This window comes from Vombatus ursinus, unplaced genomic scaffold (assembly GCF_900497805.2).
Source record: "Vombatus ursinus unplaced genomic scaffold, bare-nosed wombat genome assembly UNPS02000577.1, whole genome shotgun sequence".
In the NCBI taxonomy this organism is placed as follows: domain Eukaryota; kingdom Metazoa; phylum Chordata; class Mammalia; order Diprotodontia; family Vombatidae; genus Vombatus; species Vombatus ursinus.
This window is the reverse complement of record NW_020940355.1, coordinates 12474655-12488065: the sequence shown is the minus strand read 5'-3', so window position 1 is coordinate 12488065 and position 13411 is coordinate 12474655. Positions and strand designations below refer to the sequence as shown.

General features: G+C 39.3%; 1 protein-coding gene across 2 annotated transcripts in view; it reads right to left on the bottom strand.

The window, feature by feature from the left end:
• The window catches only part of LOC114050164 (TBC1 domain family member 7), a 30293-nt gene that overhangs the window by 14648 nt on the left and 2234 nt on the right, over window positions 1-13411 (bottom strand). For both annotated transcript variants that reach the window (XM_027871886.1, XM_027871815.1), the window contains exons 2-4: window positions 12370-12487; window positions 8203-8283; window positions 3102-3289 (exon numbers count right to left, since the gene is read on the bottom strand). In XM_027871886.1, the coding sequence (XP_027727687.1) occupies window positions 3102-3289; window positions 8203-8283; window positions 12370-12481 (381 nt within the window). In that variant the 5' untranslated portion in view covers window positions 12482-12487. The remainder of the gene's footprint in view (window positions 1-3101; window positions 3290-8202; window positions 8284-12369; window positions 12488-13411) is intronic.

The window sequence follows — 13411 nt, the reverse complement described above, 5'->3', positions numbered from 1 at the left end:
TTTCACTGACTTATTTTGTTAAAATGCATAGTTTAAATTATCACCAGTTAAATTAAAGGCAAATTTACAAATATTTATTTACACATAATTAATCCCAATTGAGTTTAAAACTGCCCCACCTTATAGAATAGCTGTTATAAATATGTGTAAACTTCAGTAAACAGGATAAAAATGAAAAAGAGCATGGTATGATATCAATGTTTTCTTCCTTGCTATCTGACTGGCATAGAAATGTTTGAAATCAGAGGGCTTTGGTTGGAAGTTGATCCCATTTTGGGTATGGTCATTGGTTGACTGGTGTTCGTTATAGCTGGGCTTACAGTGTTAATAATAAACTCTTCACATCAAATTCCACATTAAAAAGAGAACTGAGGAGGTGGGTAAGAAGGATTAGGAGTCATGAAGTCTAAGACAGCCTTGTAAATAGTGAAGCAAGAGCCTGAGCACTCAGTGAGCCTAGCACATGTTCTGTGATAGGTCTACCACAGATAAATCATCAGCGGTTCACTTACGTTTCACAGACCATCTGGATTCCTCTTCTCTTCAGATATATTTTAATTATGTTTGCCTATGAACATATTCTTTCCCCCAACAGAATGTCGGCTGCTTGAGGAGAAAGACATTCAGGGTTTCTTTTTCTGTATCTGCAATACAGTGCCTGTTGCTGTTTAGGTGTTTTCAGTCATGTTCAACCCTTCATGACCCCATTTAGGGTTTTCTTGGCAAAGATATTGAAGCAATTTGCCATTTCCTTCTTCAGTTCATTTTACAGATAAGGAAACTGAGGCAAACAGGGTTAAGTGACTTGTCCAGGGTTACACAGCCGGATTTGAACTCAGGGAGATGAGTCTTCCTGACTCCTGGGCTCAGCACTCTATCCACTGAGCCACCTAGCAGCCTCTGGCACATAGCAAGTTCTTAATAAATGCTTACTGATTGAGTCCTCAGGTATAAAGTTTGAATTACACTATACCAAGGCTTTTTAACCTAGGGTCTGTAAATTTAATTTTTTTAAAAATTGATAACTGTATTTCAGCATAGTTTCCTTTGTAATCCTATGTGTTTTACTTTATGTATTCAAAATCATTACTCTGAGAAGGGGTCCACAGGCTTTTCCAGACTGCCAAAGAGGAACACAATACAAAAAAAAGGTAAGAACCCCTGGACTATAGATTTTAATCAAAAGGGATGTGAAAATTACAAGTGAAAGTATCTGGCCCTGTAATATGTGAATACAATAAAGATCTGTGATTTTTTTAAGCGTGTAGAACTCCATCCAGTGTGTAAGTCAGTAAATATATCCTAAGAAGCTACCTGAATCACATAAAGGTTAAGTGACTCAACTTGCTAATAAGTATCAGTGAAGTCACCTAGTGGGTTTTGCCGTGAACTTGGAGACAGGAAGCCTGGAATTCAAGGGCCACCTCAGACACTTATGGGATCTCTGGCAACTCACTCATCCTCTAATGCCTTAGCTTATTCATCTGTAAAATAGGGTAATGGACCTGATGGGTTCTAAGGTCCCTTCCAATCTATGATCTGATGAATCCAGGTCTTTCTGATTCAAGGTCAGCACTCCATTCACTACACTAAACAGTCTCTGTTATCAGCACTATAATCAATGAATACCATATACTGTTAAGAGAACAAGCAATAATATTTTAAAAGCTCTACTTCTAAGTATTAGTAAAGCCTTTCAGTATCTTATTCTACCTTTAAGAACCAACTTAAAGTGACTTTGATCTGATATGCCCTAGAACCAAGATTATACAGATCAAAAGAACGACCATTTCAAAATCTTGCAAAATGCCATTCAAAACATGGAGCTAAATTCCTCAAGTAAATTTCCCCAAAAGACTTCTGAGAGGCCTGAAAGAGTGTATGAACATCTTCTGTTCTCAAATACTATCTGCTGCTGAAAGTACTTTGGAATTTTATTTGGGTTAAGCAGTGGTAATGCTTCAAAGTTAAAGCCAAACTAAATATTATCTTCTTACTCTGGAAAATATTAAATCCTTTAAAAATCTCAGCTCTTTCATCTGTAGGCCTCCTTTTTAATGTGTTTCTGAGTTGTATACAAATTTAGGTGTGTAAAACAAAGATTCATAACCAGAAAAAGACAATTTTCCTAAAACCTTAATAACATGCTCATAAGACAGTTTTCCATTTAAAAAAGGGGGTGGGAAGAAGCAGGTTGCTTCTGAAAGGACTCTGTGTCTAAAAGTGGGGAGTGCTCTGTAGGGAGGCCCACAGGACCATCTAAGTCAAAAGGAATTTTGAATGGAGATAGATCAAAAACTATAACAGGCCTATCTAGTACTAAATATGCACTACTCATAATAAATTAATCTTAAGAATCTATGCAATGGTATCAACTTCATTTTATTAATGCTAAGTGAAATTTAATGGAAATTGCTGAGCATTCCTATTACTTCCAAAGAGACCTCGTTTCCCTTGACAACAATAATAAAGATGGGCAACGGTCATTAGATGTAAGGTCTATCAGCAGCCCTACATCAATAACTTTACAAATAAAGAATAAGTTAAATATCAAATGTCCAATAGGTTAATAAACCTGGTAAATCTATTGTAACAATAAATAAATAAATAAATCCTGGAGAGCACTACAACTAATAGTCAAATCACTGCATTTGGTGGCTCTGAACTACTCTCCTCCCAGTGATTACACAATTCAATCTGTGAGAGGAAGGGGAAAAAATTATTTATATGTTTTTGAGAGAATTATATTTTAATGTTCAAAGAAAAAAAAAATCTCCCCCATTATTCCTTTACCTGATTTCTTTTTTCTTCCCTCTCTTGCCCTCTCACTCCCTACACAGGGAAAAAGAAAGAAAACCCTAACCTTAAAAAGATTTTCTGTACAAATGTAGACACAAATATTTGAGGGAAAGATTAATCTATGTTCCCACTACAATATAATATTGTAGACTTTCTACTCCATTAGGACATTGGCACAATAATACCTTTGCTACTTAGTGACTTTAGTTTTGTGATGGCCTTAAGACTGGTCCTGGTTGTTTATAAATGGCAGGGGAATGACCTAGAGCAAAATTAATTATCTAAGCAAAGTAGCCACCAACCAGAGGAAAGAAAGGACTTCGAGGCAACTTTCCGGATTCTAGCTGATACATGCGCAGGTAGACATCCACCTGTGGAGTGGAGTCACTGACAAAACGAATGACTTTCAGGGCATGCAGGACATCTGTGTACTGCTCCTTCCGGCACATCATGACCTGAGCATGAGATTCATGGTGAGGAGGCAGGATTCCTAGGAAAGAGGAGAAATCCAGGCACTAAGCTGGAGTCAGTAATCCAAATCCTTCTTACCTAATAAAGGCACTGCTAGGAGAAGAAACCCTCGAAAACAAAAAAGCTAGCTTGGTCCATACAAAAGAACTAACAACCACATTTACTAACTGTGGAGAATCACTTTTAGGAAGTTATCCATCAGAACCCATTTTTCATATTCTTAAAGTACTGAGGCATTAGTTAATAATATCGTTGCTGATCTGGGTTTGAAATTACAAGACGCCAAAAAGATCACAGACAAGCTTCTTGAGGGCAGGGACTGCCTTTTGCTTCCTTTTGTACTCTCAGTGCTTAGCACAGTGCCTGGCACATAGCAGGCACTTAATAAATGCTGACTGATTGATTCACATATTCATAGGATCATAGATTTAGAGTTGGAAGGGGCTTTAAAGGCTATCTAACCCAATCCCATCATTTAACAGGGGAGGAGTCTGAGGCATTGATAGGTTCAAGTAGTTTGCCATAGGTCTCATAGGTCAAAGGTGGTAAAGCCGGATTCAAACCCAGGTCCTTTGACTCCAAATATAATATTTTTCCATCCAACTAACCAACAAAAATTATACACCCTTTAAAGACAATGTGTGCTGGATACAAGGGGTACAAAACCAAAAATAGAGTAGTCTTTATCCTCCAAAGATCTTTTAGGATATGACAAATGAGTTTATACAGGATAATTTGAAGACGCAAAAGAGTTAGAGGAGTTGGGAAAAGCTTATATGAGCTGGGCCTTGAAGGAAGGCAGAGATTCCAAGAGTGAGGGAAAAGTACATCCCAGGCATGGGGTCAGTTATGAAAAGGTATGGAGAAATAAGATAGAATGTTGAGTTTGGGTACCCCGAAGAAGTTTGCTATGGCTTGAATGTGTGTTTCAAGGGTAATGATGTACAACAAGCCTGAAAACATAAGCTGACAACTCTGAAGGGTTTTAAACACCAAGTAAGGAATTAATATTTTATCCTAAAGATAATGGGAAACTATTAAAAACTCTTAGTTGAGGGAGTGTAATAGTCAGATCTGTGCCCTAGGAAAGTTATTTTGGCAGTTGTGTAGAAAATGAATTGGAAAGGGGAGATTAAAGCTAATTCAATTAGGAATAATCTAGACGAGCAGGAATGAGCATCTGAACTTTGGTGGTGGCAGATGGAGTAGAGAGAAGGGGAACAGAAAGGTACAAGGTTTGTTAGGGGAGCAACAATAAAACTTAGCTTCTGATAGGTATGCAGGGAAAGGAGTCAAAGATGACTCTAAGCCTATGAGCCTAAGTGACTAGAAGGATGATGGTACTCCCAACAAAACTAGAAGTTAAGAGGAAGGACAGGCTTAAGGTTTTTAAATTCTTGAGCATGATATTTTGTGCTGTTTTCACCAATTTTTCTTTTGGTCTTCTATTTCCATATCTTAATCTTTTTTTTTTTTTGGTGAGGCAATTGGGGTTAAGTGACTTGCCCAGGGTCACACAGCTAGTAATTGTCAAGTGTCTGAGGCCAGATTTGAACTCAGGTCTTCCTGATTCCAAGGGTGGAGCTCTATCCTAGCTGCCCCTCCATAGCTTAATCTTTGAAAGAGACTATGTATACCCAGTAAGGTATCATTTCCTTCACAGCAACATCCAGATCTTTCTCTTCAAATACTAAGCATGGAAAATCCATGGCAGTGTTATAAGGAACGATGAATATGAGGATTTCAGAAAAAAGTAGGAAGACTTGTATGAACTGGTGCAGAGGGAAGGAAAAATAATCAAGGGAAAACCATATGTGACACAGTAAAAGACAGAAAACTCAAATCAATTGCAATGATCAATTTTGATCCCATAGAACATATTAGGAAAGCACATTTTCCACAAGCACATTAGTGCACCATTGGTGGAGCTCTAAATTAGTCCAAACATTATAGAAAACAATTCACAAGTATGTTAAGAAAGTGACTAAAATGGCTTTGCCCTTTTATAAGAAGATCCCACTGCAAGTAATATATCCCAAGGAAACCAATGATTTTAAAAAATGATCTCATATATAGCAAAATATTCATAGCCCTCAACTGGAGAATGGCTAAACAAACTATGTGACTTGGCCAGGGTCAGACAGCTAGAAAGTGTCTGAGGCTGGATTTGAACTCAGGAAGATGAGTCTTCCTGATTCTAAGCCCTGTCCTCTATCCACTGCGCCATCTAGCATCCCCATAATGGAATATTACTGAGCTATAAGAAATATATGATGAATACTTAGGAACAAGTAAAGGCACATAAACTAAAGCAAAGTAAAATAAAAGCAGAACTTGGAAAAATATATACACAATGACTACAAAAATGTAAATGGAAAGAATAACAATAATACAATCGATACTGAAAGCTATCAATGACCAGGCTTGGCTCCAAAAAAGAGATGAGACTATACCTCTACTCCTTTTCTACAAAGGTGGGGGACTATGGGCACAGAACCCTACATATAATGATGGACTTATTTAATATGCTGGTTATTTTGGCTGAGCTGGGTTTTTTTCTCTTTTTAAAAATTTTTTTGTTATAAGAGATGACTCTCTAGGAGAGGGAAAGAGACATATTGGAATTAGCAGGTGATATAAAAACAAAAGTCATCAATAAATTAACCAAATAAAATTTTCTTTTCTTAATATGCAAATGGAAGCCTACTGGGAGCCAAAAGTTGCATATGCTATGTTGTCATTTTGTTGATCGTTGTTGAGTAACTGTTTTTCCTTGTTAGAGTTGAAGGGTCAATGATGAAGAAGATATATTAGGAAATGACTTTGGTGTAAAAAACAAAAGCCAATAATAAAAGAAAAATGAAAGGAATGAAAGACAATATGGTGGAGAGGAAATAAAATTGGTCATAGTACACAGGATCTAGGTTCTACTCCTGGTTCTGTCATCAATTAGCTGCATAATCCTTGGCAAGGGACTTATCCTCTCTTCAGTTTTCTTGCCTCAGAAATGGAACCATGTGCCTTCAAATTCCAAATTTGTGATTCTACTTTTGAACACTAAGGGCAATCATTTTCTGGATTTCATTTGCCTGACATAATCTTCACTCACCTTAGTCACCTACATTGTGTTAAACTGTGATTAAGCCAAAACAATATTAAGGTATTCTCTACATTTGGCTTAATACAGATTAAAAAGCTTCATTTGAACATTCATCATACTACTAATAGGGCAGATGGTTTCCCCAAGTTAACCCCCAAACCTCTAACTCAACTACCCACACACACACACACACAGTACTATTTGTGTATAGATGGTAAGGCTGCTAAGTGCCAAGTCTTTACCATCCCTTTTTGTAGCTTAACCCAAATAAGAGGAATCTTCATAAAGATGAAATGCCAGGGTCTTAGAACCATCAAAAATCTATCCTTTGCATAAAGAGTTAGGAGTCAACCTATCTAGGAAATAGTGAGACATTTCTCCATCTATGACTTAAAACACTTGAAAAGGATGTTTCCACCCTAAAGCTCTTATTTTCTACATGGTTCCTACATCTTCATAAATTAGACTTGGGAAGGGTTTGTAAGTAATTGGTTTTATGGCAGAAAATGAGTTCTCTAACTCTGAGCAGGTATGATTTCATCCATCATTGAGTCTGAATTAGTAAAAAATTGTGTGCTGTTCTGAAACGAATTACCACTTGGCCCAGAAACCTACTAGTGATGTCAGTCACTCACCAAAACTTCTGCTACTGCCTGTCATTCACAAAGATGTCAGACACCCAGCACTCCTGAGTAACTAAATCTAGCAGTGATTCTTCTTCCAAAGACTTGACAAAATAAAAACTGAACCTTTCCTAACTTATTAATACTCTATACCAGAATCCGAAAGATCACAACCCCAATCTTCACACTCCTCAAAGATTTTCTAACACTGTTACCAATTATTTCATCTTCACAGAGCTCCAACTTCAACAGCTTACAGTTAGCAAACATAAGGGGAAGGGTGGCTGTTCTAGAAGTCCTAACAGTGGTAAAAGTTCATAGGCACCACTTGGCCTTGGAAGAATTTCTTTAGGGTGAAAGAGTGGGGCAGATAGATGGCATAATGGATAGAGCTGCGGTCCTGGAGTCAGGAAGACTCATCTTCCTGAATTCAAATCTGACCTCAGACACTTACAAGCTGTGTGACCCTGGGCAAGTCCCTTAACCCTGTGTGCCTTATTTTTCTCATTTGTAAAATGACCTGAAGAATGAAATGGCAAACCACTCCAATATCTTTGCCAAGAAAACCCCGAAGGGGATCACAGAGAGTCAAACACAACTGAAAAGTGAGTGAACAAAGGAAAAGAGTGATGGATTTATAAGGAGGACCTGAGTTTGAATCTCTGCTTTTTTTATTACTATCTCTGCTTTTTTTATTACTACCTATGTGACTTTGGTAAGTTATTTACCTTCTCTGGGCCTCAACTCTTCATCTGTAAAATAATACAGACGGATGAATTAGATGACCTTTGATGTCCTTTTTAGCTCAATATCAATATCTACTCGTTACTTACAGTTTTGTGAGAGAACCCTTCTTCTTCCACAGGAAATTGGCTGCCTTTTAAGTTCTACCCTCCTAGTCAGCCACCAATGACCAGGACTTACACTGCTAATCCCAAAAGTACTTCAAGGACCAATACTGTTCACAATACTTCAGGGAGCAAAACATTCCTCTCACTAAGAAGAAAACTAGCTAGCTCCCTAAAACTTTGGCACTAAGCAACCCCTGGCCCCTAATGGAGTGGTCTGAATATTCTGCAGGTTGGCCATGACCTGCCACGCCCAAAGTGGATCATTACCCAGCCAAGTTCACTTTCTATCTGATAAGCCGTCATCTTAGTGCCCAATATCTCCCAAGGTTAAGTCTCTTGCAACTTTTTAAAGTCCTACCTAAAAGCACCTTCCACACGAAGCCTCGGTACATGGACGGGAGAGGGAACCGCTGACTAAACGTACAAAGTTTCTCAATATCTAGAAGAGGAGAAAAACAAAAAAGAATTAGAATGACACTTACATGAGGCTGATAACAGAATTAGAGAAGTAAGGTTTTTTGTTTTGTTTTGTTTTTTAACAACTGAAATTGTTTCCTCAATAAAGAGATATTATTTGGCCAGCCAGGGATGGAACTAGGAATTTTTGTACTCAGGGCACATAGTACAATGAATACCAGTCTGATTGTGAATGCACATTCGGGGCAAACACAGGCCCCAGGTTACTACAAGGCCACTGCTATGGAGGCTGCCCACCTCCATCCCCAGAAGAATTGGTCTGCTTGGTAGCTTCTTATGTAAATTAATTATTCTTGATAATAAGTTGATATGATCCATTGTTTCTTCAAATCTGGCATCCAAGAAAACTCATAATTTGGGGGTAAACTGGAGTGGTACCCTTACAGAAAGCTAGAGACCCCTGAAGTTTACCTCCCTGGCAGTCCATGACATTTCCAACTGAGCCCTGCTGACCAACTCTCAAGTTCTAGGCTATCATAAACTCTGAAAAACCCTAAGGGCAAAACTTGGGGGATAAGAAAGTCCTCTAGGATCAGGAAGGCAGAAGTATCCCCAGGAAGCTCCCTAAGAGAACAAAAGATGTTCTCTCCTTTCCCTTGCTTTGTTCCCCTCCTAATCCATACATCACTCCCCAACAGGATAGTCAGGGTTTGAAAAGAAGCCTTTCCCAGCATTCCCCCGTCCCCTGCCAGCTGAGCTGCTAGATGGCCTTTGGATCACCACTGTCAGCAAAGAGAAGACGAGCTCCCTGGGCCATGGATGGGCATCTTCATCTCTAGGATAGACCAGCGCTTGGTTCCCACAAGACTTCACTTCTACCTGAGATTCCCTAAAGGATGATCAAGATTCTCCCCCAGTGGGCCCCAACTCTCATAACCCTATCATACCTACCAGCCAAAACTCTACCCTCCCCCTCAATACCAAACTTCTCCCCATACCCCTCCCAAAATTAAACCACCAGTCGTTGCCTGTCTCCCTCTTTACAGAGCATTTATCAGCAGCCCTTTAAATGTCCCTCTCAACAGCAAATTTCAAACCCTTGGGCAATGACTCCAACCTGAGACAAAAGTCTCATTCACCCTACTCTAGGTGTCCAACTAAGTCTAGGAGAGCCATATGAGGCAGTGCAAAGAAAACAGCAGGGGGTATCTGGAGAACCAAGTTCTAATTCCCACTCTGCCCCTCAACATGAGATCTTAGAAAAGGTCTACTGCTTACCCACTCTGGGCCTCTCCACTCAGCTCTCATGTTGCCCAAATAGAGATAATAATTCCTATTCTGCAAACTACTCAGAGAAAGTGAGGATTACATAAGATCAGAGAGCAAGAAAGTCTTTTGAAATTTTTAAAGCACCGAAAAAATGTAAGGTATAAGTAGTGTTGTTTGTCTTGCTGTATAGCAGAGGTCTATGAACTTGTTTCTTTAATATTTTTATAACAGTTAATTGCACTATAATTGGTTTCCCTTTGAAAGCCTATGTATTTTATTTTATGCATTTAAAAGCAGTATTCTGAGAAGTGGTCCACAGGCTTTGCCAGAGCACCCAATAGGTTCAACACACACACACACACACACACACACACACACACACACACACAGGTTAAGAATCCATGGTTTATAGAAAAATTATGCATATCAATAGCTCTTGGATAGGATGAAATGACATGTGATACACTGGACTTAATACTTCAGCATTTTCAGAGCACAAAGTCATGGCAAGAGTTACTACAAATTCATATTGTTATTGCAAACCTACATTATATTACATATTTACGTGCAAAATACCAAATCTCCCAAGGAAAAAGGAAAAGTCAAAGGATATAGAGAATTCACAAAAGAGAAAGCACGAAGAGTAAATAAATCCTTAGAAAAATGTTCAACATCGCTAGGAATTGTGTAGGGGGAAGTGGAAGGAAACTGGGTCTCTCTGTCTCTCCCAGGTTGGAAGTGTAGCAGCCACTCATGGATGTGATCCCACCGTTGTTCAGCATGCAAACTCTGACCTGCTCTGTTTCCAACCTGCACCAGTCTGCCTTTCCTTAGAGAGCTACCAGGCCTCCTGCCTCCAGGCAAATGCCACATTGTTGCTAGACTTAGCACAGACACCCAATTGACCTTCACTACAGATCAGAATTCCAGAGCTTCTAAGATCCACCAGCCTCAACTTCTCAGTAAGAGGGATTATAGTCCTGTGTCCATGTCCATGTCCAGTAACATAACTACATATAAACTGAAGTACCTGAGGCTCCATCTCACACCCATGTAATTAACAAAAATAAACAGAAATGATAAAGCCCCATGCTAGGGTGAGTCTGAGGCAGCTAGGTGAGATGGTGGATATAGCACTGGGCTTGGAATGAGGAAGACTCATCTTTCTGAGTTCAAATCTGGCCTCAGACACCTACTAGCTGTCTGACCCTAGGCCAACCCTGCTGGCCTCAGTTCCTCATTTGTAAAATGAGCTGGAGGAAATAGCAAGCCACTCTAGTATCTTTGCCAAGAAAACCCCAAAATGGGGTCAAAAACAGTTGGAGATAACTAAAATGACGCAACAAGTGTCCCTCAGGCGGAGGAATGAAAAATACACATTTGTTCATCTATAGCTGGTGACTGGGCAAATTAGTATAGTCTTAGAGAAGAGGTAGCCATTTGCCTGGGGATTACTCTATCAGATTCACAATATCATATATGGGCAACACCCAAGCAAGAACCGTAAGACCAGTCACATCCTTTGACCCAGTAATCCTCCTGCAGGGTCTAGCCCAAGGGGAAAAAATGTAAAGACCAATTTTACAAAGATGTTTTCAGCTGTATTATACACATGGTTGGGGGGAGGAGGTATTATTTTTTGTTTTGGGGTTGCGTGTGTGTGTGTGTCTGTGAGTGTGTGTGTGTCTGTGAGTGTGTGTGTGTTATTTCATCAACATGGGGAATTTCTAGCAAGGAAATGTCCTTTACCAATTCAGACTGGGAAATTATCTGTAATTTGTAACCCTAGGGTATTAGAGTATCACATAGCCAGTATGTGTCAGAAAGAAAACCTTGAGAAGGGTTTTCCTGACCTCAAGGCTGACATCTACACATAATTCCACACTTACTGCCTCTCATTATGGCTGCCTTACACAAAAGCAAATGTGTGTGTGTGTGTGTGTGTGTGTGTGTGTGTGTGTAAGTATGTATATCCCTAGTATGCAGAGAATGGCTAAGCTGACCATATTATGAGTAACTTACTGTAAAGAATGACAAATATGAAGATATCCAGATATAAGCAACACAATATAAAGGAAAAAAATTCAATCTACAAACTGATTACAACAGTATAAAAATAATATCTCTATCCAACCATAAGGATGGAATATAGTAGATTTTTATTCTTTAGCTATTGTTCATGTTTGTATTATGACTGTTATTAGAGAACAGGTTTTGTAAAGTATATGTCCAGTCAGGTGTGGAGATGTATACCTGTAATCTCTATTCCTGGAGGCTTAAGCTGAAGGATATCATAAGCTCAGGAGTTCAGATTTTCAATGGGCTAAGCCAATCAGGTGTCCTCACTTAATAAACAGGTAAGTCCCTGGGAGTGGGAAGGGGGGCCCCACTAGGTTTCCTGAAGATGGGCAAACCAAAGCAAGTTGGAAAACAGAGAAAGCCAAAGATCCTATGCAGATCAGAGTGGAATTGGGCCTGTGAGAAGCCCTGCATTTCTGGTCAGGAAAACCCAGTCCAAAAACAAACAAACAAACAAAGTACATGTCTAGATGCAACAGTGATGGGTACATCAGATAAAGAAAACAAGATAACAGTCTAGTAAGAAAGAATAAAGCACTTAAAAGGAACTTAAAAGTTCCTTTTTAAAAATAAAATTTATACTCTTCCTCAAAATAAGATTAAAAATAAAAGTTTGACCATTCAAATTTCCCTCTAAGGTACAAACCTTTGGCTATCCTTCCACCCAAAACATATCAAGTGGCAGTGGTGGCTAGGTGTCTTTTAAGGTTTTCATAGGATAGTTTATCTTCATTTATTTGAATTATCCTTTAAAACTCACCCAGAGGATCATCTTTGAGGAGTATTTCCAATGATTTCTTTTCTTCAACACCACGAAATCCAACTTTCTCATAATATACTGAACGAAAGTTTCTCTGAGTGTCTTCAGCCATGTTTTACTGTGAGAAGAGAGTGGTAGAATGGTCAGAAGCACTGGAGAAGAAAGAGTCATATGAAGGGAAAGTGAAGAGAGTGAAAATTTTGTGTTAACTAACTTTATCTTTACAATCAAATTGAAGCATGATAGTATACCTGCCCTTGTATAAGAAACTTGTGAAAAGTTCCTTTCTTTTTCAAAGATACTGGAGTGGTTTGCCATTTCCTTCTCCAGCTCATTTTACAGATGAGTAAACTGAGATAAACAAGTGATGTGCCGAGGGTCATACAGTTAGTAAGTGTTTGAGGCCAGATTTGAACTCAGGAAGATGAGTCTTCCTAATTCCATACCCAGTGTGCTATCCACCATACCACCCAGCTGCCTCAGGCTCAAACTAGCATGGGTTTTACCATTCCTACTTATTTTTGTTAATTACACGGGTGTGAGATGGAGCTTCAGGTACTTCAATTTATATGTAGTTATGTTACTGGATATGGCGGTACAGGACTATAATCCCTGTTACTGGGAAGTTAAGGTTGGTAGATGTTAGGAGCTCTGGAATTCTGATCTGTAGTACAGTGAAGGTAAATTGGGTGTCTGTGCTAAGCCTAGCAACAACATGGCATTTGCCTGGAGGCAGGGGGCCTGGGGGCTACCTAAGGAAAGGCAGACTGGTGCAGGTTGGAAACAGAGCAGGTCAGAGTCTGCATGCTGAACAGTAGGGTCACATCCATGTGTCGCTGCCACACTTCCAACCTGGGAGAGAGTTTTCTCCCACGGTGCCACGTAGCTGCTTTTTCTTTGTACAAATGCATTAACATCTCACTTAAATAGAACTCAGCTATCCAGTGGCAGAACAGCCTCAAACCAGAAGGTAATCAAGGCCTCTTAACTGTAATACACACACACACACACACACACACACACACACACACACACACACACA